At 41.7% G+C, this 27,060-nt stretch overlaps 1 protein-coding gene across 2 annotated transcripts in view; it reads right to left on the bottom strand.

The window, feature by feature from the left end:
• OCA2 (OCA2 melanosomal transmembrane protein) overlaps window positions 1-27,060 on the bottom strand; it is a 158,381-nt gene that overhangs the window by 44,088 nt on the left and 87,233 nt on the right. For both annotated transcript variants that reach the window (XM_079972593.1, XM_079972592.1), the window contains exons 16-21: window positions 24,139-24,286; window positions 23,434-23,491; window positions 21,433-21,541; window positions 9,184-9,311; window positions 3,670-3,729; window positions 1,248-1,352 (exon numbers count right to left, since the gene is read on the bottom strand). In XM_079972593.1, the coding sequence (XP_079828719.1) occupies window positions 1,248-1,352; window positions 3,670-3,729; window positions 9,184-9,311; window positions 21,433-21,541; window positions 23,434-23,491; window positions 24,139-24,286 (608 nt within the window). The remainder of the gene's footprint in view (window positions 1-1,247; window positions 1,353-3,669; window positions 3,730-9,183; window positions 9,312-21,432; window positions 21,542-23,433; window positions 23,492-24,138; window positions 24,287-27,060) is intronic.

Below are 27,060 nucleotides of genomic sequence, written 5' to 3'. Positions count from 1 at the left end.
TAATCTCATGTTTCTTTCGTTTGACTTTTGTCTCCCACCTGCCATGTTTACCATCTCCAACACTAGATTCTCCCTTTGTGGCATAGGCATATCTTAAATAAATCTTGAATTCTTGTAGCCATCGATTTCCTCGTCTGAATTTATACTGCTTTTCCTTTGTATTTACAACAATCTTTATGCTTTGCTTATCTGTCATTCCCTGACTGATGCAGTGCTTCAGGTAGTTAATTTTAGACTCTGAACTTCATGGTCCTGGGGACTTCATGGTCTTATGGGACCCTCTGTGTTAGAAGGCCGTGTGTATTACTTCATATACTTCAGAACGTGGCAGGCCACCCTGGTTGCATCTGGGGGTGCTACTGCTCGCCCTGCAAAATGAGGTCCTGGATTTCTGCCCCAAATCCTTCCGTAACAGCACCACTGCTTTGATGTGCTCTGAAAAACGAGTGATGATCGGCGTGATGGTTCTCCTAATTCTAATTCACCATGTTGTTGTTGTTTTAATCAAACTAGCATTGCAATGGACATTGACCCTGAATGAGTTTTTGCTCCATTTCCACCATGTTTTTAATCAATCTTTCAAAAAAACCACTTGCGATATATCCAACCACATTGCTCAGCTGACAATAAGGTTTCCACCAACAGAATGGGGAAGGAAGCAATTTCCAGCAATTCTTGTTGCCGTCCACTTTGTCTGAAATCTGTTCCAAAACAGATTTAGGACATGGGGAGGTTGCAAGGGGAAGGAAGATTCGTTGAAAATTGCTCCCTTCCCTGTTCTTCTGAAGGGAGCCTTACCAGCTGAGGGACACCATTGGATGCAACAGCTTATTTATTCATTTTCTCCATTACATTTCAGATTTGGAATATCTGTTTCTTGTTATTGTTGAATGACTGTGTCGCACTGACACTGGAATTTCTGACCTTTAGCCCAAGGTTAAAAGAGTATAATTAAAAGTACTAGAAGTCTGCAGGTGAAACTGCATGGTGTGGGATACAGTTTTTCAAGGTAGTCAAGAAAAGAAAGACACTAAGCTTGCATCTCAAACACTTTTCTTTTTATTATACCATAACTTTTAAATCTGGCGTCCCAAAGCATTATCAAAAGGGACCCCTTGGCAACAAACAGGCTTTTGTAAACTGATATTTGTGAGGACTGGAAGGAAACCTTCACTGGCCCAGGTATACACTTCTGTTTTTGTACTTCTCTCCCCTCCAGCCCCTTAACAGAAAAAAATGCAACTTACCATTGTAGCAGTGAATGGAATATTATCAATGAGGGATGATGCCATGGCAGAGACCCAGAGCACTAAAATGATTGCAACTGTCAAGCGTTGGTCTTCAGGGACCACCTGGTATAGAAAGAAAGAAAGAAAGAAAGAAAGAAAGAAAGAAAGAAAGAAAGAAAGAAAGAAAGAAAGAAAGAAAGAAAGAAATTTAGAGTCCCCTTTGCCCTGAAAGCTATTATTTTGTGGACAAAATTGCCACATTGGTTTCTCTTTTTTAACTAAAGCCAAAATTGTGCAGATTTCCCACATAAATCAACCCTATGCTTTAAAACAGATGTGACCTCCAAGTGCATAAAAAAGTAAAAACAGTATAATAATTGTCTGACTAAACTACCCCCTCTGGAGAGAGGGGAAAATTCCAGCTTGTAATGGAGATTTCTTCTTCTTCTTCTTCTTCTTCTTCTTCTTCTTCTTCTTCTTCTTCTTCTTCTTCTCTTACCAGGGGTAGTGACTTAGATTTAAAGGGTTCAAGAAAGGACTTTGAATTCAAGTGACATCTTCCAGTCCCTTCAGCTGCACTAGGAAGTTCCTGGTGGACCCAGACAATTCCTGTTGATTATCAAGGCTGGTCTCCGAAGCCCCAACAGGCAGGTGATGCTGGCAGGATGCGTTGGGCTCTCTTCAAGCACCAACAACCAGCTCATCATCAGTATTTGCACAGAGCCCTGCACTGCACTTTGAAGACCCAACAATAGTTGGGTAGTTAGCCCTACAAAGTGACTTAACAAGGGGAGTTGCGGGGGCCACCGCAACTTTAACAGCCCCACAGCTGGAGGCAGTTGGGTAAGGTGTGGCCACAATGGCCTCGTGGGCCATACAGGGAGACACAGCAGGCCTAATGAAGCCTGTAGGTCCTAAGTTCCCCACCTCTGATCAAGGTCTTAACAGCTCTCCCTAAGTGAATCTAAAGTCAATGTGAGCTCCTGTTTCAGGGAAGGGGGAGCAGCCCCAAGTCTTCCACCTTGCTATTGTGCAGACATTTCCTCTGGGTTCCATCTACAGCACCAACAAGATGGAGAAGAAAAGGTCTGGTTAAGGTTGTTGCTTCTCCTTGCTTGCTCTCTCACTCTCTCTTGAAGAGAGCAAAGCAAGGAGTAGAAGAGACGTGTTTGGGTTTTCAAAGGAGAGGTGCCCTCTGAGTTGTGGCATAGGATGCATTGGATTCCCAACAGTGCAGACTCCTGACATTGGCTCTCTGCACAGTTGCACTAATAGTCTCCTAGTGCTAAATACCACTAATGTCATCTGTGATAGGAAACAGTCTGTATCTCTTTGTAATGAGCTTGCTTTACACCACATATCCAAAAGGGGGGAATCCATTATTTCACTGCTGAAGGTGTTCATAATTTTGTTGCATCCAGGGTCGGATAGGAGAAATGACCATTCCCCACATCAAATGGGAGGTGCCTTTTGTGTGGTCGTGTGCAGCCCCCTGGATTCCAGTGCGACTCCTGGTAGTTTGGGCTGGCTTCATTCTCCCTAGGCTGAATACCTGGAGGTCTCCGCCTACCTCAGCCAATCACCCAATCCCGCCTGGGGAGGCGTTGCCAGAGGATTGGCCAAGTAAGGGGAGGAACCGTCCTGCCCACACAACAGAAAGTGAATCTTACCTGCGAAGTGGCAGTCAGCTCCAGAGCTTCTCCCACCCTCCCCTCCCTCAGTTAAGTCTTCTTTTGCAGGTTAACCTCTTCTCCACAGGTACGCAGGCGCTGCTACGTCAGGGTCACTGTTGAAGGGCCGGAAAGGAATTTTCCTGCATTGGCAGGTTTTGCCTTCCCCGTAGCAAAATGTCACAACTTGGCGGTTTCAGGCCTTGGGCAAAATCCTTTAATCTATCTTCCTAAATTGGGGGGGGGGCGTGAAGCGGTGACCCATACCCCCTTGCAGCGGGGATCCCAGGGTTCCCCGTTAAAGGCATCTTGAGGGGAGGCATTGGCCATATGCCGAGAGGTTGTCATTGCTCTCCCGTTGCGACGAAACGGGGGGCGGGTTCTCTGCTTGAACATATGTTCTCCAGAGCTAGGCCAATCCCCACACATTCTGGATAACCCTAAAGTCTCCCAGATCCCCGGCTGGGGACTGGGAAGGATAAATGCCCAATGCCTGAGCCAAGGTCTCCCTGTATCTGAAACTTAATAAAGTTGTAGCCAATTTTAATCCCATAGCACGTTGTCTTGAGTCATTGTTCCGCTCGGGGGTCGCCTGCAGTTGGGAGGAATCCGCCTGTCCACGCAATGTAACACATAAAAGAGCCCAAGGCATCCTCCTTGTATCCCTGACATCAGAATGTACACTGTAGTTTAATAATATAATACTTTGTATATATGCAACAAAGAGGTTTCTCCATTTCTGCACTGTAAGATGTTATTATAAATGGTACCTTTATTAATAAAGCTGTCTGTTCTCCAATGTATTCTATTAAATGAAGGTGAGCCAAAGCCTAGATGTGGGGAGGAAAAATCAACATTTATAAAATAAACACTTTAAATGTTTATGTAAAATAGCCCTTAGTACAGAGTTGATTGCCGTTTTGGTGGCCCTTCAAAACAGATATTCTACCAATAAGCAAGGCAATATTTGATCCACTAACTTTTATTACAGTTCTTACCAAGAGAAGTTGGTTCAATTAAACTTTCATCGAACAAACTTATCGTGGTAAGAATTATACTAAAAGTTGGTTACTTAATTATTAAGTTAACTATCAATTATTAATGTAATTATTAAAGCTATAACTTTGCCTATTTTGTCCCTCACAAAATAACTGTGATGGTCCACATTTAGCTTGTCCCTTAACTGAGCCAGAATGCAACCAATAAGCTTTTCAGTTTAGCCAAAATAGGGTCCTATTCTGGCCAGCTTAAGAGGAATCCATGAGGCACTATACCACACCTTATAGGCACTGACCTTCAATTGCACTCAACCAGTAGCAGTTGGCAGGTGCTGGCAATAGGCAAATGTTATGGGTAACGGACTCAGGTTCTGCAGGACCAGGGAGAGCTCCCCAGAGAGGCTGAAAGTTCTGGGGTTCTCCTCCCAGTTTCAGAGTTAGTTATCTCATCAACAACTTCAGAGAAGTTTTCAGAGTTCTGGCTCAGTTTCCAGATCCAGTAAACAGAAAGACCATAGAGCCTTCAGGACAAATAGCCCTGGCTTGGGGCCATCAGCATATGAAGTTTCACTAACAAAAGGATGGGCTTTGGTCATATTAAATCAAGTTAAACGTGCACTTAAGAGCCCCTGAATAATGGGGGGCTCCTGCCTTTCTTTTGTTTTCCTCTCTTTGGGCAGGTCCACCTCAGTATGGGCAAAATTCACAGCAAGAACTTGGAAGCTGCAGCTATGATTATGTGATGAAGTTGTTGATTTGGCATAACCCAGGAAGTTAGAAACTCTAGAACAGCAAAAAACAAATTGTTACCTACATTGCTATATATCAGCCTAAAATGTAGCATAACTAGCAGCATTGAAAAGATTAGTACTCCTAGCAGAAAATACACTGATTTGTACTTGTTGCTCTGGAAACCACATTTAATCAAAAGGCAATAATGCAGACATTCTATTCCCATTTGAAGCAATACTTCAAAGTTTAAGAATCACATCTCTTCTTCTAGGAACACTGTTTGAAATCTAATCACTGGGGAGTCGCGTAAAGTTCCACCTTTGAAAACAACCCAGGCAGTCCCACCTGACCAAATCCATTCATATACCAGGAAGAACCATGAGCAGATTTGTATTCCTACCCAAGGACTCTGGGAAATTATGTTCTTGCTTTTTTTTATTTATTAGTTGGCTTTTAGGGGGCTTTCCCCCATTTCTTGTTAATATAGTTTGGTGGGAGGGTTCCCACTCCTTGCTAAAACTAGTAAGAACATGGATTTCCAGGATAGAGATCGTTATAACGTCTTCATGTGGTCTGTAGTTTTTAGGAGATACTCCTAAAGATGAGCTGCATTCTAAAGTAAATTTCTGGGACCTCTACATAGCCCTTTCTGTTCCAGTTTTTCGTTATGCACAAGTGGTTTCAGACATCATAGTTGTTTCAAGTAATCCCAGTTGTGTAGCTCAGAAGTTGTGCAAAAGCCTTAGGTTCAAAGCTTTCACATCTGTAAAGGTAGCTAGTGGTCTGTAGCAAAAAAGTATATAACCAGCTCCTTTCTCGGAATTAGTATTTGAAATGCAGACCCTCACAAATCTCAAATATCATTCTCTTCTAAACAAAAGAACTTTCCACATCCCTCAAGACAGCTCCATCAACTTGAAACATTCTATTACTGACTTTTCTTTCATCCTAAGTCAGAATGTTCTTTACCATTATTTGATATCTCAGGCACCCAAACAATGGTGTTTTGAATGTTTCTTTGTTTTTTAAGGGGGTTGTCCATTTTGAATACACTGCTGTGAATCTGCTGCAATAACATGCACCCAGTGTTTCCAGGCAGCCCTGTATCAGGAAGTTTTTAACGCTTGATATTTTTATTATGTTTTTAGATATGCTGTAAGCCGCCCAGAGTAGCTAAAGAAACCCAGCCAGATGGGTGGGTCATCATCATCATCAGGTATTCAATGGGAATTAACATGGATGCTCTTTCCAGCTGTTGCCTATGTTGGAAATAACAGTGGAATCATGCTTTAGATTTTATATGGCAAACTGGGTTCACAGATGTTTCTATGACACATGTCCACCAAGTCTATGGTGATATGCATCTCCTGTTTATAGAATCATGGCTACATGTTTACTGCAGCAAATACAGGTGGAACAGTAGCATACCCAAGCCACCACCTACAGTAAATGTGAATCAGAAAGTGTATCCTCCTCAAGTTTCCAAGACACAGTACACATTCAGCTGTCTGCTTGTTTCAAGCATTAACTGCTCTAGCGGGTAAACCAAAAACACATAAAATAACAAGCAAACATCATGTTTGCAGTGACATAAAGAAGGAGTATATAGTACACATGCCTCTGACAGAACCACCAAAATAACCTTAATTCCCAGTAGCTCAAACCTGTTGAACTTTCTTTCTCTGTTTCACAGTTAAGTCAAGGGCTGAATACTCAGTGAGGAATGGCATTGAAAACACCACCACAAGCCACAACTGAGTGCCATAAGCAGTCAGAGCTACAGAGAATGTCTGCCAAAAAAAGCAAAACCCCAGCTAAAAGGTATTAGTGTGGCTTAGCTGGTTATATAGACTCTCAAGGTTCCATCTTCAAAATTCCTAGATAAAAATTAGGGTTGAAGGTCATATCCACATTTAAGGATGATTCAACAACAATGGATGAAAGCACTCTGAATTGGCTTTCTCATGCTGTCACACCCCTGCAAGAATAAGATGCAGTAGCATCTCTCTAGTCTTTTATCTTTGGATGGGGTGGGGTACAGCTAAATTTGTTTATATATGTCTCTCTCTTACTTGTCAATTTTAGGTTGTTGTATACTTGTCTTTATACTAGTTTTTCGAGTTTGTTTTTGTAAGTCACTTTGAGTTTCATTTCAACACACTGGATTGGGTCCTGAATAAGATTTCTGGGGGAAGCACACAGCCCTAATACACTCCATCTGCTGGAGTTGTATAGACACACATACTGATTCCATCTTCTTGAACCAGCTTGTTTCTCAAGGATAGATCAGAACACTGCAAGGAAAATACCGAATTCGCAGCCCTGTGCTGCTCTCCTAACGCCAGTCTAGGTACTCAATGACTCTTAAAGGTGAGAATCAGCAGAGTGGTTAACAGCTCCCCCTGAAAAATGCTTCCCCCTTGCAGTTTTTAATTTTTTTCCCATTAGAAACATAGCAATGGAACACTGGCAAGCACAGGAAAAGTTTCTATTTCTACTAAACATCTATAGCCAGTGCCCTGTCTCTGAGCTCTGTTTCTCAAGCTGGCTATATGATTTGTGCAAATAATATTTGCTGAAACTGGTAAATCTACTGTGAAGAAATTGCTCTTTCAAGCCTGAACAGACATTATGATCGTCCTGCAGTCTTTCTAACTTAGGTTGATGACACTAAAGGGTATAGACTCCTTTTAAGGGTCACCATCCTTTTATCAGGAGACAGTGATATGCTGCAAACTCCTTTATGCTGCAACTGGATGCGTGGTCTTCAGAATGACATATGCAGCTGCGGCCAATTCAGACTTCTCTAGTCACTTCAGTGGAGATGACAGTTCCACGTGCACAACAAATATGGAGTTAGCCCTTCTTTTTCAATAAGGAATCTTGCATATGTTTTGTGTGTACATCAGAGCTACTACACTTGCTAAGGACACACACACACAAGGTATGCACTGAGCACAGTTCTATTCAGGCCCCGTTTCAGCATTGGGGAAACAAAATGGTCCCTTGGTCCATGCATCCATATAGTAGAAACATGAGTGAACATGACACATAGGCCCTGGATAACAAACAGCTGAGGTGACTTGGAAAAGATATAGCCTCTGTCTCAGTTCTGTCCTAACTATCCTCCTCTACTTTCTCCATGAAAACAGTGCACTGTGGTTAAGCAAACATGTTGCAGTAAAGCACATGCTGGCACTCAATGACAAGGATTCTGGTGTTTGTACAATGTGTCCCTCCATACACCTTCCTCCCTTCCTGAAAGGTATTCACAACATGATTTCTCTCTTTCTATCAGGTTCTTAAAACCCAGATTCTATGGCACCAAGAAAGAGAACAATGATAAATATGCAGGTGAAGGCTTCCTTATTTCTCAGTGGCTTCCACTGAATTCAAAGTCAATGGGATGCAATCTGGCACACAGCTGGCAGAGGGAGAAAACCTATCCCAGACAGTTGATTTACCAGAAGCAAAGAAAGCCTTAGCTCTACCTTAGTGGATCCCTGACCAGGGGCGGAGGAAGGGGGTGCAGTGGGGGGGCCGCCCCAGTGGCACCATTGAGGGGGGTGACAATATGGTGGGCAGCACTCATCGCGGGGCCTGCAGCGTGCCTGAGCCACGTGTCTCTCCTGGGAGTGACGTGGTGGCTTGGGCGCCTGCAGGCTCCATGCTGCCCAAAATGGTCTGCCCACCACCTCCCCCTCAGCTGTAGGGCAGCTGAGTGGGAGGAGGCAGGCAGACTCCTTGGAGGCCACACGGAGCGTCCCGCCCTGCCCCTCGGGCAGCTGGCCCCACCCCTGGGTGCAGGGCACACACACCACACCAGGTTCCCAATCGGCTTGCTCTGCCACTGTCCCTGACTGAACCCGTTTACTCTCTACAGTATAATTAAATGGCTGGTTTTTAACTTCTGGTGAAGAATGAGGCACTGGCGCATGGTAATCTGTGATATACAAACCCTCTGCCCACACATGTTCCACTTGTGATAACAATGGGCATTTAAGTAGCATATACAATGGAATCTAGAAACTCATGTTAACAAAAGAGACCTATAGCATTCATGTCTCTGTCATTTCAAAGCAATGGATTCATCAGAAGCAGCAAAAGCAAAGCCTTGGCCTTGCTTTACCATGTCACTGACTTCCTCCGATTACTTTCTGCAGTGCAAAGAAATGGTTGCCGTTCCCTTCTAAGGAATAGTAAGGGTAACATTGCGAGGGTGGTCAAAGCTTTCTTTTTCACTCCTGAGCTAAAAGGTAACAGTGAAGGCTACACTGACTGGGACCCAATGGATGGTTACACGAGACTTCCTTCCATGCATATTCCACTTGTCACAATAATAGGCACTGAAGTTGCATATACAATGAAATCTAGAATCTCATCTTAACAAGAGTGCTGTAGCATACGCGCCTCTTCAATTTCAAAGGAATGGCCTATTGCAATCTCCTCTCCTGTGTGAGCATGCAAAGATCTCCTAACACACTATTATTCTACCATCGACTTCAAGGCATCAAAACTTACAGGGATTGGGGGGGGGGTAACTCTTCTTCTTACCTCCATTAAAACAAAGAGTGCTGCAAAGAAAAGGAGTGTTGCCCATTCCACTCTACTCAGAATCATCTCAAAATCCTGAATGTTGGCTAACACGAGAAGCCATATTGCTCCCAGCATAGCAATCCACCCTGCATAAAAGGAGGAAAAAAACAGCATGAATACAGCCTTATCGACTTTCAACCATTTACCTGAATTTCTTCAAGACAGGCAGTTCTTAATTTTCTTTGTAGGTGTATTAAAGCATGTTTATGTTGTGCAGTAACACGTACTCAGAAGCAGTTTGCTACAATTTTTTGGGTTAATTGTCAGGGCTCTTTCACATCTAGCAATAATTTTAAAAAATGGAACTTCTCCCGTCTCTGCATCTCCATACCAATCCTGTTGAATATCTGCCTATCGGAGGCAAAGGAGCCAGGAAACTGGCCGCAGTCTTGCCCTAGTCTTGTATTTAACCCAATATCCAATGTGTCTGGCTGTGAACCAAAAGCGAACACCTATGAAGGCTGAACTTGAATAAAGAGGCTCATATTTGACCATAACTATGATTCTCCAGCTGGCAGAGCCAACAGATTGACTTGGTGTATTCTGCATCTACAAAGAAGGCACAGGGATGTATTCAACAGTGTCAGTCAACAGTAAGACTTCCATCAACAGAACAGAGGAGCAGAAGCTGTTGTCAGTACCGTAATTCCTCCTCCCACCTCCAGCCTCCTATGCTCCCCTAAATCTGTTCTGGAGACCCTCCAGGTCAGATATATAGGGGTGGAGCTACAGGTGGGAGGGGAAATGGATGAAAATGACTTCCCTCCCCAATTAACGGGCGGAAGCCTTACCATCCGCTAAGCAACACCATTCGATCCAATCCCTTATCTTTCAGAAATCTTTCACAAATATAGTTTCCAGCTGTTCTGAAGCCCCTGAAGGAAGCTCTACAATAAGACAGCTGTCTTTAATATACAGCGCTAACTTCATTTGATAATTGCAAGTTTACACCCAGCTGGATATAAATGCGAAAGGCAATATATATACATCGCACAATTTGTGTTGCCCATTTAAAACTGTGCTGTCTTCAGTTTCTGGGGAAAACACAACATTTCCTTGTCATAAATATCCCATCCTGAGGAGAATAAGGGGAGCATTCATAGTCCTTTGGGATTGCTCCTACACAGACCAGTTACCAAGCGGATTCTACCACATGCTGGAAAACATTGTGGTAGTGCATGCCACTCTGTGGCTGTTGCCAGTATTCATTTTTATGGAACTGGTATATAAGTTTCTGTGACAGTTTCCAATGAGTGTCAAGAAAAGAGGAATTCTAGCAACATTTATTATGTTATGCTTTATGTGAAATTCTGAAATACCTCCTACACAGGGAGTTTACATATACTGTGCAGTCTCAGAGGAAATAAATAGGTAACAGAAATAGCGAGTGTGCTTTTGAGACTTTTGTATTTTTAATATGTTGTGGTTTTCTTACCCAGAAAAAAATAAGGTTTCTGAAGATATCAGTGTCAATGCTAAATTTATGAAGGAAAATGTCTAAACAAGGACTGTGCAAGCAAGAAACAACAAAATTCAAATAAAGGGTAAACAAAAGATTGTGGGAACAGCTGCAGTCTTTCAAGATGACTAATAATAAAAGGCTGCCTCCTTTAATATGGTGGCTCTTGGTTGGCTCATATGAAAAGGTCCGGGGGGGGGGGGGAGGTCTGAAATAGTTAGAAAGCTTTACAACTTGAAATGAATTATTTTTTGTGGAAACTATCAAATATGCGCTCATGGTGCCACCTGTTAAAATCCTAAATGACATTTGTAGCAAAGTAAAGCTTGTGAAATATACTTCGTATACCACTAAGCACACATAGCTGGAAAATAATTAGATTATTAGGAGGGATAACCGGAATGCAAAAAATAGTGCAACTGATCACTTGGGGCAGCGATATTTTAGAAGTGCCAGTGAACTGGTATTCAAATTAAGAGATGCACTCCAGAATCCTCTGCAATGTCACAGAACAGGCATCCCCAAACTCAGCCCTCCAGCTGTTTTGGGACTACAACTCCCATCATCCCTAGCTAACAGGACCAGTGGTCAGGGATGATGGGAATTGTAGTCCCAAAACAGCTGGAGGGCTGAGTTTGGGGATGCCTGTCACAGAGGATACTAGAGCAAAATTATTCATTCAAACACACCAGAAGTTTTGTCCAAGCATCCCCTATGACATTTCTAGGTAAGGAGAACAGTTGAAACCTGAATGTCATGGTGCTATCAGAATTGGTCCTGGTTGTCAGTAAGGCACTATTTTTTTTTCCTTTTAGTGCAACCTGGCAATGTGGACAAGCTTATTGGAACTGCCTCCTCTCCAGAATACTCTCTTAAAACATTTTTGTTTCGGACAAACCTATCCAGAAACATAGGTGTTGATGCATTTTTATCTTTTTTATAGTTTCTTTTAATTATATTTTAAATGTTTTAATTGGTTATTTTTTTACTGTTTTGTTGATGGTCTTAATATTTATTGTAAACTGCATAGAGGTTTTATTACAATCGAGTGGTATATAAATTTTGTTAAAACAAATACATCTTTCCTGGGTATTAAAAAGAAAGAAAGAAAAAATTGGACACATAGGTCCACCTGCATTGTGATGTTCTTGATTTCAGCCTTCTATACATGTCAATAGTGGATAGTTGACTTACTTAATATTAATTTTATTTAGAATTTTCATTTTATTTAAAAGTACTGTATTCATAAACTGCTTTGTAAAACAAAACAAAAACAAAAAAACCCTAAGCAATGTACATAAGATTGTGTACAGCAATCCTGTTCTGTTGATCAAAAGAGGGTACAAAAGGCACCTGGGGAGGAGGTAGGGAATCCATTATCACCCCCCCACTGCATCTCCTCCAATCAAAATAGGAAGCGTGTCCTCATTTTACAGTGGTACCTCGGGTTACGTACTTAATTCGTTCCAGAGGTCTGTTCTTAACCTGAAACTGTTCTTAACCTGAAACACCACTTTAGCTAATGTGGCCTCCCGCTGCCACCGCCGCACCACTGCCACACGATTTCTGTTCTCATCCTGAAGCAAAGTTCTTAACCTGAAGCACTATTTCTGGGTTAGCGGAGTCTGTAACCTGAAGCGTCTGTAACCTGAAGCATATGTAACCCGAGGTACCACTGTATTTATACTCTGCTCTTCCTCTGAGGAGCTCAGAACAGTTTTACACACAGTTCCCAGGCAGTCTCCCACCCCACTTCCATGGTCCAGATTTACTCTGCTTCATCAGTAGAAACGCTGTGCATGCCTTCAGACCCTTCTCTGAGTTGCACATGCCATTAACCCAAGGGCAGGTTTCCCTCAATGTTGTACAGGGCTCAATGGGAAAACATTCAGTGGATAGGTTCAGTGCAATGAAATCACTTTCGCTCCTAGGTCAGACTGAATGGTGACTTGATTTGGGATGTTTATTTGGTGTGCTTCTTTTTTTCCCCTTCAAGTCTTCTCATACAGCGTTTGGCCTGGGTGCTCTCTGTCAGGGTTGAGCCAGGAGTTTCACCAGGATATCAGAACTGAGCAATGAAGACAAACATTGGGACTGGAGGCACAATACACACACCACCAGTGCCGGATTTACGTATAAGCTAAACAAACTATAGCTTAGGGCCCCACTCTCTGGGGAACCCCAATAAAAATTAAAGGAAGGAAAAAAACTGGATTTACATTTCCAGAATACAGTGGTACCTCTGGTTGTGAACGGGATCCGTTCTGGAGCCCCGTTCGCAACATGAGCAGAATGCAACCCATGTCTGCGCATGCGCGGGTTGCAATTTGCCGCTTCTGCACATGCATGTGACATCATTTTGAGCATCTGCGCATGCGTGAGCGGCGAAACCCTTTCCGGTACTTCCAGGTCGCCATGGGATGCAACCTGAAAACGCTCAACCTGAAGCAAACGCAACACGAGGTATGACTGTATAAGATAAAAAACAAATAAAATAAAACCTACATACAGCAACAATGTTTTGTTTTGTGTTGTGTAGGCTTCTATGATGTAAGTAATGGGCCCCACCTGCTAGCCTGCTCCCTAAAATATCACTGGTTTGCTCATTTCCATATATAGGGTGCCTACATTCTGCTAGTTGCATGGCAAAATGTGCAAATGGCTTTTGATACCTATTAGGTCCATAAATTACCATATAGCATATATTCAACACAAAAAGCAGTCACAATTTGTTGTTGACAAAGGACAGCTGGACATATAAAGGGCCCCATTACCTTCAGTAGCTTTGGACCTCATGAAACCTAAATCTGGCCCTGAACATACACCACACCACCTGCTCTTACAACGGGCTACAAACTCACTGCCTGCTTTATATGTGACTAGGGTAGACTCCCACCCAGAGAAGATGCAGAGCCATCTTTGGTGAGATGGGACCCAGCATCTTCAGGGCACTCTCTCTTTGATGGCTCAGCTTCTCAGACGGATGCAAGGAAGTAAACTACCCATCCTTGTGATTTCTGACAACTACTAGAGCTGATTTATGACTGTCTCTTTCTATCCAGAATCTTCATCCATGATACCCAATAACAAACATGGGCGCATTGCTTATAAAATATTTGGGCCTTCATGCATTTCTTTAAACTCCCCTTTTTAATGATGCCAGAAACTTTCTGTTTAAACCAAGCATGCCTGCATCTTCAGAAACCACTACAGTTTTAAACACAAATGTTCTGTCCAAGGTGATTTTTTTAAAAAAGATGCTTAGGTAATGGATCGATAATAAAAAGGAGGCTTGTGCCAGCCTGTATTCCGCCGCCCCCTCCAAAATGTTTGGCAAGTGGTTTGAAATAAATTATTTAAAGTTGGGGAAGCTACTATAGGGGAAATCTTCATCAAATATTCTGTAAAAGCTTGTAGCAATTCTGCCTGTTTGACATGGGTTAAAGAAGGTTAGAGCTTTTTTGCCAAAGAGAAAAAAATCCCCCAGGTTCATTCAGTATTCATATCCTATTTCCATATACAGCATTATGTAAAAAGTGATATAGTCTCTTTAATCTTTTACAGAGTATAAGGCTTTCTTCCATGCTATCCAGGGGTATAATAATAGTCATCACCTCCAACAGAAGCAAATGTATAGGCTTTGTCTGTGAAATAACTTTTCACAAGGCACTAAACTCTCGATGGTACATGAATTAATTGCTGCTAATACTCCTGTCGGAATCATCCTTCTTGCTCATGCCTCCCCATGGAACTTGGGGCCAATTAGAGGGCTGGTCACAAACTTATTTAGTAAATATATTTAGACTGGTTTTCGGAGGCGCCAGTGAGGTGTAGAACACAGTGTAATGATAGTTAACCCTGCTCCATCGTGACTGCCATTTTTGCCTCATTGTGCTTGCAATAATGAGCACTTCACTGTAAATGGTAATTGCTTCTGCTTGCGAGCACAGTGATGGTATTAAGTGCACGGGGCTTAATACGGTTCTAAAGCTCATATTGGTACACAGCAGATCTTTTGAGCAAACTCATGAAGAGTTCCAGTGAGAACAAAAACTTAGGGCGGAACTACTCGTTACAAGAAGCAGAGGCCTGTCACTGTAAACAGCCTCACAATGACTTCTCTCCTTCACATTTGTGATGTGTATCTGATGGATCTCATGTCCTGGCATCATTAACTGAGCTTTTCCTCATCCCCACCATTGTGGGAATGCTTCAAGTCAGCAGGATATAAGGTTAAGTGACTGCTGGACTAGATGTTCCAAGGATATTGGGACAACATGATTTCCCCTTACATTTGCCCTATGACTCAGACTGAGGTCGTGATTTGTGTATTATTTGTGTGATGTGGGAGCCACTGTTCTATAGCTTCTTTCCTTGCTATACTTTGGCCAAGTCTAAAGGGAAACAACCAGATGGGTTGGCCAGCTGCCACAATTAGTCCCCATGCCGCCATTGATCACCCAAAGATTCTGTAGGCCTCAGCACAGTAACATAATGATCTGGAAATGCCCAGTGTTGCATTTGCATCCTTCATTTGCCAGCACAAGCACACAGAGATAGGTCGAAGTCTCAAAATCATTCATATAATTGGGCAGTTACTTTGTGGCTCACTCGAGCAACATTTTGTACTTTCCCCTGAATGAAAACAAATCCTGTTTTCATGCCATGTGATAAGAGAAAGCTGTTCTTTTGAGCACTGGGGAATTTCTTTGTTTACTTTCTAAAATCAATTATTTCACGTAATTTCATTTTTACAGTCTCAACACTTCTCAATCAACTTATCGCATGAAAAAGGTAATGAGAAAACCAGTTATAATGTAGAACATAAAAGATTAAAAAACAAAAAGAGAGAGAGAAGAAAATCTACCTCAACAGATTGCCTGGTAGGTCTGTTTCCATTTCACCAGTATGGTACCTTTTTCTTTTTTTATATACATAGATGATCTTGTTGTTTGAAGATTCGTGCTAGGGAATTTTGTTGTTGTTGTTGTTGACTGGGGAGGAGAGGGGTAAAACTCCCCTTTCTATGTGCTGTGTACCTGATGAAAATTGCCTCCCATATGTGTTATTAATTTTATGTACATATAAAAACTGAGATGGTTGCCAATGACACATTTAGCATCATGTCCAGTTTGAGCCTAATTCATCACAGATTGGATTTCTGCACTCAGCTGAGCCTGAACATGTTAGAGCAAGTGCAACAAAATCTGATCCAGCCTGAGTATGTCATGTGGAGACAGCAGTCACAACATTGGCTCAGCCTGTGGCAGTACAACAAAACCTCACATAGCTCAGGGAGTAAGAGGGTAACATGAATGCTCTGGCTGTCGCTCCCACCCACACAACCCTGCCACCTTCCTCTTAGACCAGATGGTAATGACCAGATCAGCTGCCACATTAACTCTACTGTATATTTAGCAATATGGTTCATCTAGACTTAATGGCTCCCATCCCACTTCCAGAGAACACAATTCTGCTACACAAAGCTCTAAACCAGAGGCCTGGTTTATATAAAAGAATCATGTAACATGCAGGTTCAAATCACAACCTTAATGGTCTTATCGTGTTTGTGTGCGTGTGTGCGCATACACACAATTAAGTCATCAAAGTTGTTGTTTGAATCTGCCAGAAGGCAGAAAATGAGAATGATAGCAATATTTTTACTCTGCACAGGTGCTTTAAAAAAGAGAGAGATGCTCCCTCATTTCCATGATCTGTTTCAGTCTTACAATCTAGGCAAGGGAAGCAGATCAGCTGAGCCAGGAAGTTTTTTCATTTATTTATTTTTACAACTGAAGAGCTGAACAGCAGCGGAGCTGTCCAGCAGCACCAACTGGATTATCAAGAGTCAGAAGCCTACAGGGCTAAGGCCCAAACAGAAGGGATGCTGTCCAGGAGGTTATTAGAACTAAAAACCAGGACCTGATTATAGCACCAGCAGCTTCCAAGTCACAATGGCCAGGTTTTGAAATCAGTCTGGCTGCCACACCACCCTTGTGCCTTAGTGAGATCTTGATTCTCACCAAACTTAAGATGACAACAACAACAACAACAACAATAACTGCACCCCGCCCATCTGGCTGGGTTTCTCCAGCCTCCTTCCAAGAAGGACTCTGAAATTGGATGGATGATGCTGCAAAGTTATCATACCACCAATCTTCAGCTCAGACTTGTTTCCATTTGAGGATGGGCCATAGTTCAGCAGTGGAGCATCTACTCTGCATGTAGAAGGTCCCAAGTTCAGGTTTTATTTAGTAGAAGGCAGTTCCCTATATTCCTATCTCTACTACTGAGCTGTAAAGGGTAGCAAAACTAGGGAGAAGAGTTTAGTCAGGAGGCATCAGGCGCCCTCGTTCTGCAAGTCTCCTGGTTTTCCACCAGGGTGCCCTGACTCTACCCAGTCCACATCCATGATAGGGCTTGCAGTGAGGTCCTGGGTCCTCCATTTGATTTTTGTTCTGTTCCTGACACCCTGTGATATGCAATCCTGGTTCTTCCACCTTTTTCAGGGAACCTGGAAAAAAAATGTGAAAAGTGCTGCAGGATTTCTCCCCACAGCAGGGAGAGGAGATGGTAGGAAGTTGTCCCCAATCACCTATGTGCTGCTTCTGGTGAGAATTCACAGCCACAAGCATATTTTTTATAATAATAATAATAATAATAATAATAATAAGAAGAAGAAGAAGAAGAAGAAGAAGTAGAAGTATACTCCTACTCTATCTTACAAGCAACTCAATGCAAGGAACAAACAGTATCACAAAATATGGATTCCAGCAAGGAGCTAATTTTAAGCAAGACAAGCACTGCTACAGCTCTCGCTACACCACATTTTAAAACTTCAGAAGTAATTTCAGTTTGAGCGTATGAGACACCCCAGAGTAATGTAAACATTTTATCACTGCTAGACAGTACTCCAGGCAAGGGTCACACATGGCTACTCAGCTACCAGCCTGTTATGTTCATTCATTTAACCACGGAAGTCACTGCTAAAGCCAGCAATCCTGCATGACTACCTAAGCATCAAGGGACAGAGAAATAAAGAGGAATTACATGTGCAAATCCTGCCACTTCCTCAGGTGTCAATTGTTTGTGTTTTAAGATGCAATTTCGCTGGCAATTTACATAATGCATTTCAATGTCATTTGTTTAAGGAACTGGAAGTGCTGCCTGAGGGGGTTCTGTTGCTGCCCTTTGCAATTAAGGTGGTTAATTTCTCTGGTGTATTCCCCCTCCCCAAAATTCTTACATATTATGCAAATTAGTCGATAAATATACCAATCGGTTTACAGAAAAGAATAACAGTAAAACAGGGGGCCTTCTAATCAGAGTGGTACAATGCAATTCTAGTTAAATGCTGTGGCAATAATACATTTTGCTGAAGAATTGGATGTCAGATTAAGTAAAATAAAGACATATTGCAGTGCTGAAGGAACATATTTAAAATGCAACTCAAATAAGAAAGGTTCCAATGGCAGTTTATAAACACGTGCTTATGTACATCAGTGGTAGTCAACGTGTTACCTTCAGAATTCACAAAGAGCAAATTCCTCAAGAATTCCACTTTTCCACCATCATTCATGTCACTCTACCACCTGAATGTCAAGTCCACAATTCTGAGACTGTAATTTTTTAAGAGTAAACCCTATATAACACAGTGGGGCTTACTTCTGAGTAAACACGCCTAGAGTTGCATTGACACTGTCTTCCAGCACAACCCATATAATAGGTTAAAAAACGCCTTTCTGTTTCCAGTGTCAATAAGTTTAGATGTGCATGCCCATCACTTAATTTCTGTACACTACACGATGATTTGCATGTGCAAAACCTCCAGCTCAAACCACCACAGATCAAACACTATAGAAATAACTTTTGTATCACTACAAGTTATATCAGACAAAATGCTTTTAAACCGTGAAGACCACACATTCAGTTGTATGCCATCTGAGATGAAGAGATTTCTAATGATGTGTATGAGTTATGGTTCAGACCTAAAATTACACTTCAAATGCCAAAGATAAAATGACTGTAGGCGGTTTGCAAGCTGGAAGGGATATGTGTTAACATGTCACTTTCAGTAACCCAGCACCAGCCAAATAAAATGAGAAACTGGGACAATCCATATGATCTAGATTCGGTACGCACAACGCAGCAAGCTAAGAGTAGCTTGTCAGACATAACAAGTCATTCACATCCTCCTTATTTTTACAGTCAAAGACAGGCAGAAATCTCAGCAGGTCTTATCAAGCCCCAGTGGACTGCATTTAGCATGATGGGTGACAAATTGTGCTGACCAGATCTAGTGGCACCAGAAGCAATACTCTCATGTCACTTCACAGCTGGTTCAGACTTAACACCAGATAGCCGTTAATGAATAACCAAAATTGCCCAGAACACCCAGAATGCTGTGAGATATTTTCACAGGGAATACTCACCATGTTAATCAACCATTTGGGAGGGAGATGCACCTTAACTAAGCTATTATAGCCTCCCATCCAGTTCTCTGCTATGTCAACATCCATCAGTACTATGAGAGACTTCTATGATGAGCCTACCCAATAGTGACCTTTGTATCTGTGGCTTCCATTTTCAAAATACAAAGCTCCATTTTAGGAGACAACCTAACAGGAAAGATCAATGAGGATTTCGGTTCTTCTCTGGTTTGGATTTCAGGGCCGTGACATCTGATTTTATATTTGAAGCAAACATTTATAAACAGCTGAGATTCAGATTTCCGAGCTAGGAAATCTGAAATAGCCCAACTTAGCACACAGAAACCAGAAATCTGTATTTCAAAAAGGAATGTCATGAACCTTAGGGTATGTGTCCCATCCTCCCCCCCCCCCAGCTGTGCTTGTTTAAGAATGTTTAAGAATGTCCAGGGCACCTGCCAAAATAATGAGAAATAGGTCTTTCTAACAGATCAAACTGCAGAACATGTTTAGACTGTTTTACCCTTGTGCAACAGCACCCAGTGGTTTAACAAGAGCACTGGGCGAGGCAACTCAAAGGCCTACAACATTCTCATAGGCTTGATTACCTACTTGACAGAGCAAAAATGACCATTCTGTTAGAGCAGGGGTGAGGAACCTTCTTCAGCCTGAATATCACATTCCCTTCTGGGCTATCTGCCAAGGGGCATGTGGCAGCGGTGGGTAGGTTCTACAGACCAAATTGGGTGGAGCAACAAATGTATGTTTTACCTTTATACAGTACACATTCACACAAAAAAACCTTCTATACTCCTTCCAGGCACAAGCAAGAGGCGCTATTAGAGTTCAATGGCACATTTCAGTCAGCCAGGGAGGGCTCTGGCCTGGAGGGAGGTATTGCCTAGGGTGAGTTCCAGACAGAGAGGCCTTGAGCTCCACATTTCTTGCCTGGCCTGAGATTTCCCACCCATGCAAAACAAACAAGCAAAAAAAACACCCCATAGGTATTTCTAAGTGCACAGAACTTCTTTTGGAGGAAGGCACCAATCCTGAACAAGATTATGATTCTTTTCCAGGCTCCTCCATTTCACTGTTTCCCCAGGCACCCATGTACTTCTCAGGCCATTAAACCGCTTCTTCTGAAATTCAAATGATTTGTTGTATTGGCTGTACTAAAAGAAAATATTTGATCAAAGTTTGATTATCCCCCCAGTTCCTGTAAACAATAAAAAAATTAACAGTCCGAGCCATGTAAAAGCAAGATAATGAAGGCACTGTGTAGAAAGTTGGTATTAAATGAAGGTCTTTACTCAAAGTGCCTATCGCTATAGATAAGAGAATTAGAGAAATACACAGCTAGACAGCATATCAGGATATTTGTTTTCCATTAGTTTCATATACTTTTGTTACCTAGTATGCTGCTGTATAATAAGAATCAGTTCACACATAGGCTGTGTTGTTTCATGGGGCATGATGGCCACAATCTTTTCCATTGGAAAGATTTCCAGGAAAAACAGACCAAAGACTTGTGTCTCCCAATATAATGTTCTTCTCCTAAAAGCAGTTGCAGAAGCTCCCTTGGATCCCTTGTATAGGGAGATGAGTCTAAGCCCATCCATCCATCCTGTGCCATGGCCCCGATCCAAATCCTTCTCCCTAAGCTACTATTAGCTACAGAGAGGAAAACATACAGACAACTATTCAATCTGCTTGTTTTCCACACTTCAGCTAATAGCAGCCTGGATTTGGCTATGCAGCACATGGGGGAAGGATAGGGTCTTCACTCCCCTGCCACTTTTAGAAGACAGAAATTACACTGGGCAATGCATTCCTCAATCCTCCATGAAGCATCTAGTACATGAAGCACTTTAAACCTTCTAAAATTCTATATAAATGCCTGAAACCCAGCACTATTGCATGTTACTGTGGAAGTCACACTAATTAACGGGGTTTACATTCAGGTTAAGCATTCATAGAACTGCAGATTCTACGAATTTTCCCAATGCCCCTCTCTTTTTTGGGGGGGGTCTCTTTTAAAGGAGCAACATGGCAGTGCTGGGAAGGGGTTTGCATTTCATGAGCAATCTTCAGTTGTGTGCTTTCTGAGTTCCCAGCAACAAAAGCAGAGGTATCTGGAGGGAAGCCATCATGAGTGCAGAGTTACAAATATGCCATTGTTGTTCAAAAAAATGAAATATCTGTACAGGCCTTTAGACTGCATGGCAAAGATAGACCTCTGCAAAAAGCTGCATGAAACACTCCATGTTCAAATGCAGCTTTTTCTATTCCCAACAATGAAAGAAGAGGAGCTGAGCTTACCAAGATCCAGGTGAATCCCTGGAACAAACGAATTGAGAAAGAACATGAGGATAACAACTCCCAAAACAGTCAGGCATTTGATGAGAAGCACCTTGTCTGTTATTCTGTGCTGTAGGAAAGGAGAAAATACAGAAACCGTATCAACAAGAAGAAGCACCCTTCAGATATATCAGCATGCTTTAAATATATATTATTTGAAATATGGTTTTTAACAACAATACGGTCGAATCCATTAAAATGAGAGAGGAAATGCCTGAGGTGTGAAACAATATCTTAAATTTAGAAAGGAACTGTGTCTTGTTTCCACAAATGTTAACACGTTTTTCAGAACAACTCTGTTTACAGTCTAAGGAACAGTATAGAGGCAGATGCAGCGACCCTAAGGTGCAGTTTCATCTTAGTTACACAAATAAAAGGAAGCTTTATGTCTTATCAGTTACAGGGCCTGGAAGTAAACGTGTTTATTAAATTTGTTTCTCCTTATAACGGGAGCAGTAAGGCTGGAATGCAATTTCCAACATAAATACTTGATACCTTGATAGGCTCGGATTGTGTGCCCCAGCGGGCTCTGTTCTAAGCATCAGTCTTTTCCTGTTTCTTTATAGCCCTTACTATTTCATTCCATTCTCAGGATCACTTCACTCATTACAGTTTCCAACTTCTTGTCTAGGAAACAGTGTGAAACTCACAAACTCACATATGGCTATCCTACACCTGAGCACTGTATAGTGTAGACTTGGGCTGTGTACATACCATATGATGTCCACTCTTCATTGAACATTTATTCTGATTAGTTTGTGGGGAGGATATACAACAATCAGCATTCAACCTTGCAAACTAATATCAGTGTACTGGATGAAGCAAAGATCACCAGTCTTGAAGCAATGATTCTTCAACATCAACTTCGTTGGACTGGTCATGTTGTGTGGATGCCTGATTATCGTCTTCCAAAGCAACTACTCTATTCTGAACTTAAAAATGAAAAGTGTACTGTTGGTGGTCAACAATAGAGGTTTAAACACTGACTCAAGGCAAATCTTTTAAAAATGTAGTATAAAGACCGACAACTGGGAAACACTGGCCTGCGAGTGCTCCAGTTGGAGAACAGCCTTTACCAAAGGTGTCATGGACTTTGAAGATACGCAAACTCAGAACGCAAGGGAGAAACATGCTAAGAGGAAGGCACACTTGGCAAATCCACACAATGATCAACTACCGCCCAGGAATCAATGTCCCCACTGTGGAAGGACGTGTGGGTCCAGAATTGGCCTCCACAGTCACTTACGGACTCATTGTTAAAACTGTGTTTATGGAAGGCAATCTTACTCGGCTATGAGTGATCGAAGAAGAAGAAGAAGAACCTGGACAGGCAGTTGCAGTCCCTGGTCAACTGCTGTGCATGGCAAGATAGCCAGCCTAAACCAAATATCTGAACTTCCCGATCAGGGGCAGGTGGGTGGGTGGAGCTGGAGCAGCAGACCAGAGTGCTGAAGTCTTCACTCCAGTCCATCACTTGCAGATATAAGCCGGCTGCATTTGCCTCTTGCATTACTTTCCAAACCATAAAAAGTCAGTTTCCTTTTTTATAGTGGATTTGTTTCACCCAGGCACATCAATCAACCTAGGTATGCACTTGCATCCCTCCAGGAAAATACTGATAGTCTGGAGGATCCCTTTATCAAACCAAGGTAGTTTAAGTACTGTTCCAACTCATCTTTGTTCTGTGACATTTGCTTTTTCTGTAAGGAACAAGTCAAAAGTTCACATTATAATTTCTACATGGTGATACTTCTAAACCCTGAAAGCAGAGGATCATGGAAGATTTATGTTCCTATCTGGCTTCATGCATGAAGTCCAACCTAAACTACATAAAACCAGTTGTTTGGAAGTTATGGACTGCAGAGCAATTTGTGCACTGAAAGGCACACAGTGTTATAGTAAAATGAATGTAATAGAATATGGTGGGCAATGTTTTGCAATGGTATGAAGGCAATACATTACCTTTTTTTGGAGCTCCTGGATATTTGTTTCCCAGTTTTTATCTTCTTGTGAGATTTGTCTGAAATAAAAATCCACAGAGAGATTCATATGGATGGGATAGCTCTTGTAATATGGCAGTTGCAATACTGTACCCACTTAAGCAAAATCATATCAAAATTAATCTGAGTCTCTTTATTAGTGCTCAGCCCTAGATCATTTTGTTACAAAGGGTGTTGTAATGTGAAGTTTCCAGGGTCTGTTAACTGCATCTGTTTTCTTCCAAAGGGAGAGAGGAAGCCCTTAATGGAGACTTAAGCTGGTCTTGGAAAATCTGTGTATTCATAAGCTATACATGTAAAGCATAAGAGAAATGAGATTTGCTTAAAATTTGTAATGTTGCCAATCTGCAGCCAATTATAAAAAATAATCAAAGCATGGTAATGATTTTTATCATCACCATTATCACTAAATAATGATGCTTTATGTGTTTAGTGCCATCAATGTGCATGGCACTTCACAAAGTACAAGGGGACAGGTCTCCTCCCCAGGGGAAATTACAATCTAATTTTTGGCAAAGGAGAAAACAAAGGAAGGGGAGATCGTGCCAACAGCCTTACTTTTTCTTATATGCAAGATATTGCATGTCTAAACCACGTTGCTACGCATGACCTCCCATGAGCTCAGTGACCTTTTGTAAAATGTCGCGTTAAGTGTCATGGACCCTACCTGTGGAATGTTTTCAGCTTTTTCCTCAGCAAAATCTCCAGAGTAAGAACTTTTTGCATTAGGAGGCACTTTACAGCTGTTTCTTCTCTGCTGGCAGGGTTAATCCTCTGTGCTGTCAGTCTCCAAACATGGATTTCATGTTTCAGCTCTAAGGGGGGGGGCGGGAATATAATTATTTAGTTGAAAGTGAAGACACGACATATTAAATCACAGCAAAATAGCTGATGGCACACACACACACACACACGGTATCCTGGGTCAAAAAGTGAACCTTCTAAAACGAAATTGTATAGTGGCTAACATCGTTCATTGAAAGATTTATGCATCAGGGGTCAGATCCAGAGTTGCACTCAGCAGAGGAGGAGTGAAGCAGTAAGACCTCCCTCCTCACCTGAAAGGGTGGGTCTTAGAGGAAGTGGTAGATGACACATTGCCTCTTCCCCTTGATAGGGTTAGCTTGTCCAGTTTGTTATGTGCAATTTACTATCCTGCACTTAAGTTCCCTTCTGCAGACCTTATGTTAAGTTTAAAAAATGTGGCTGAATTCACCCAGCCCTTGTGTCTTGCCTTCTTACTTCCCTGTGTGAATGCAAACTGTTATTAATTTGATTTGAACTGATTTTATAATGAATTGATTTTAGAATGCTGTATTATTTTACTGTTGTTAGCCGCTCTGAGCTCGGCTTCGGCTGGGGAGAGCGGGATATAAATAAATTATTATTATTATTATTAATCAATAATATATGTCAGTAAGGCCACGGTAAAGTGGTTTTGCTCATTCTCACTTTCTATACACAACCAAGGCTTTGGAGTTAGATATCAAGCAGTAGGGCAGAGACCAGTTCATCCAGTACAGACTAATTGATTGCCTAGAGGTTCACAGCACCTTTCAGACAAAGGAAAAATACAGGCTGCCCTTCCCCACTGTGTCTATAAACCATTTTATAAGGGTGTTCTGCACTCAGTTGCCAAACACTGGGGTCCATTTCAAGGGATCATATGTACAGAAATTCAAATGTACATCTAGGAAAATTTTGAAGCTGGTTTAGAGCATTTTCAGCACTAATATGCTCTGACAGGTATTTTGCTCATAGGTATACTTAATTCATAATCTCAGATAGGTTAAATATTCATGGAACCATTATTCTTAGCTATGTCAACTTGTGTAATTACTTTACCAAGAGAGCACTGAGACTCTGAAATCTTATTCAACATTTAAATCCCCGTCTTTCTCCCAGCACCTGATCATTCCAATGTATAAAAGATTAATGTGCAGTTTAGTCTAACACAGATCTATCCTTGGTTAATCAAATATAATGCCATTGTCAATATAATAAGGTCGCATATAAGCATTAGACTTGGGTTGTGTGATTTTTTAAAAAAAAAATTGCCTCAGCTACGACTTTTTTAAGGTGCTGTCCAATTATCTGAAAGTAAGTCCCACTGAACTCAGTGAAGCTAACTTCTGAATAGACATGTATAGTATTGCACTGTTAGAATCAGCAAAACTACCCAAAACATAAATGGATCCTTTTTTATAAAAAAAAATGTGGCTAATTATCTTTATGTTAGAAGCTGTGATAGATAAGGTCTTTTATAAATAGTCTGTATATATTCTGCCTGTGATTTTTCAAGCTTTCTGCCTTCAAGGCACCATTGTCATATTAACTTGTCTGGCATGAAGCCCTTCAATGTGTTTTCCACATATTGTAGAGAATTTCTAGATATGTTCTAAAACAGGAATGGAATTTTTAAAAACAAAATCCTCAATATGATGGGATTATTACCAACTAGCTGGAAAAAAAGGAGTTGCAGCTTGTCTCCTGAATCAATAGACCCACTATTATTACTAAGCAAGCAGTGCTGGTTTCCAGTTCAGCACAATTCAAGACACTGATTTTGACCTGTAAAAATGGTTTAGCGCACGCATGTAAATCTGCCTTCTGAAAAAGAAACACCTGTTTCAAAATCCCACCCCTTCAATGCATAGACATGGACCTTCTGAGGTACAATTCCAGTATTCTAAGCTAAGATGCAGGATTTCAGCAGGAAGGTATGGGATAAACACTGATTGGGAATCAAGAGATGTGACTGCTTCAAAACTTCTCCTGCACAAACAGCATTTGGAAGCAAGATCACATATAACCGCTCCAATAGCATCATCATGAAAGCACAATAAAAAGGATGTCTGTGGGGACTCTGGGTTTACCATGGCCAAATGTAGCAATATGTCACATTTCTAGACTTTTTGGGATTAAATGTTTCTAATGAGGAAAGGGGGGAAATTACAAAGAATTGTAACTGCTGCCAGCCTTTCCCCATAGTCTCCCATATAGTTGTGGGCAGCACTTTCATTCAGGACTGAGGATGTTGTGGGACTCCAACTCTCATCTGCCTCGGCTAACATGGTCTATAGTCAGGGATAATGGGAGCTGGACTTCGACAACATCTGGTAGGTTCCCCATCCCTAACTTAATGCACTACAGTGGAACCTCAGTCGTCGAATGCTTCAGAAATTGAATGCCAACAACCCGGAAGTGAATGCTTCCGTTTTCGAACGTGCCTCAGAAATTGAACAGCTTCAAAGGCACGTTTCTCCATTTTCTCCATTGCAATTGCCGGCCAGCAATTGTGCCTCGTTTGTCGAACATTTCAGAAGTCGAACGGTCTTCCAAAACGGATTACGTTCGGCAACCGAGGTTCCACTGTATACATAATTTTCCATTATTTGGCTTATAAAACTCCAATATAGTATCAGTAATACAATATCTGTTGTCCATTCATGTTTGAAGGCATGCCTATTATGTACCTAATCCCTACTGCCACTGAATATTTACCTCAGCCAGGAAATATCTGTGGATAAAAGAAAAAGCAGACTGCTTCACCACCTATTTACCTACCAATCACTTCTATTCACAATAG

Source organism: Podarcis cretensis (genome assembly GCF_951804945.1).
Source record: "Podarcis cretensis genome assembly, chromosome: 4".
NCBI lineage: Eukaryota > Metazoa > Chordata > Lepidosauria > Squamata > Lacertidae > Podarcis > Podarcis cretensis.
The sequence above is the reverse complement of the archived record's forward strand: the minus strand, read 5'-3'. Positions and strand labels throughout refer to the sequence as shown.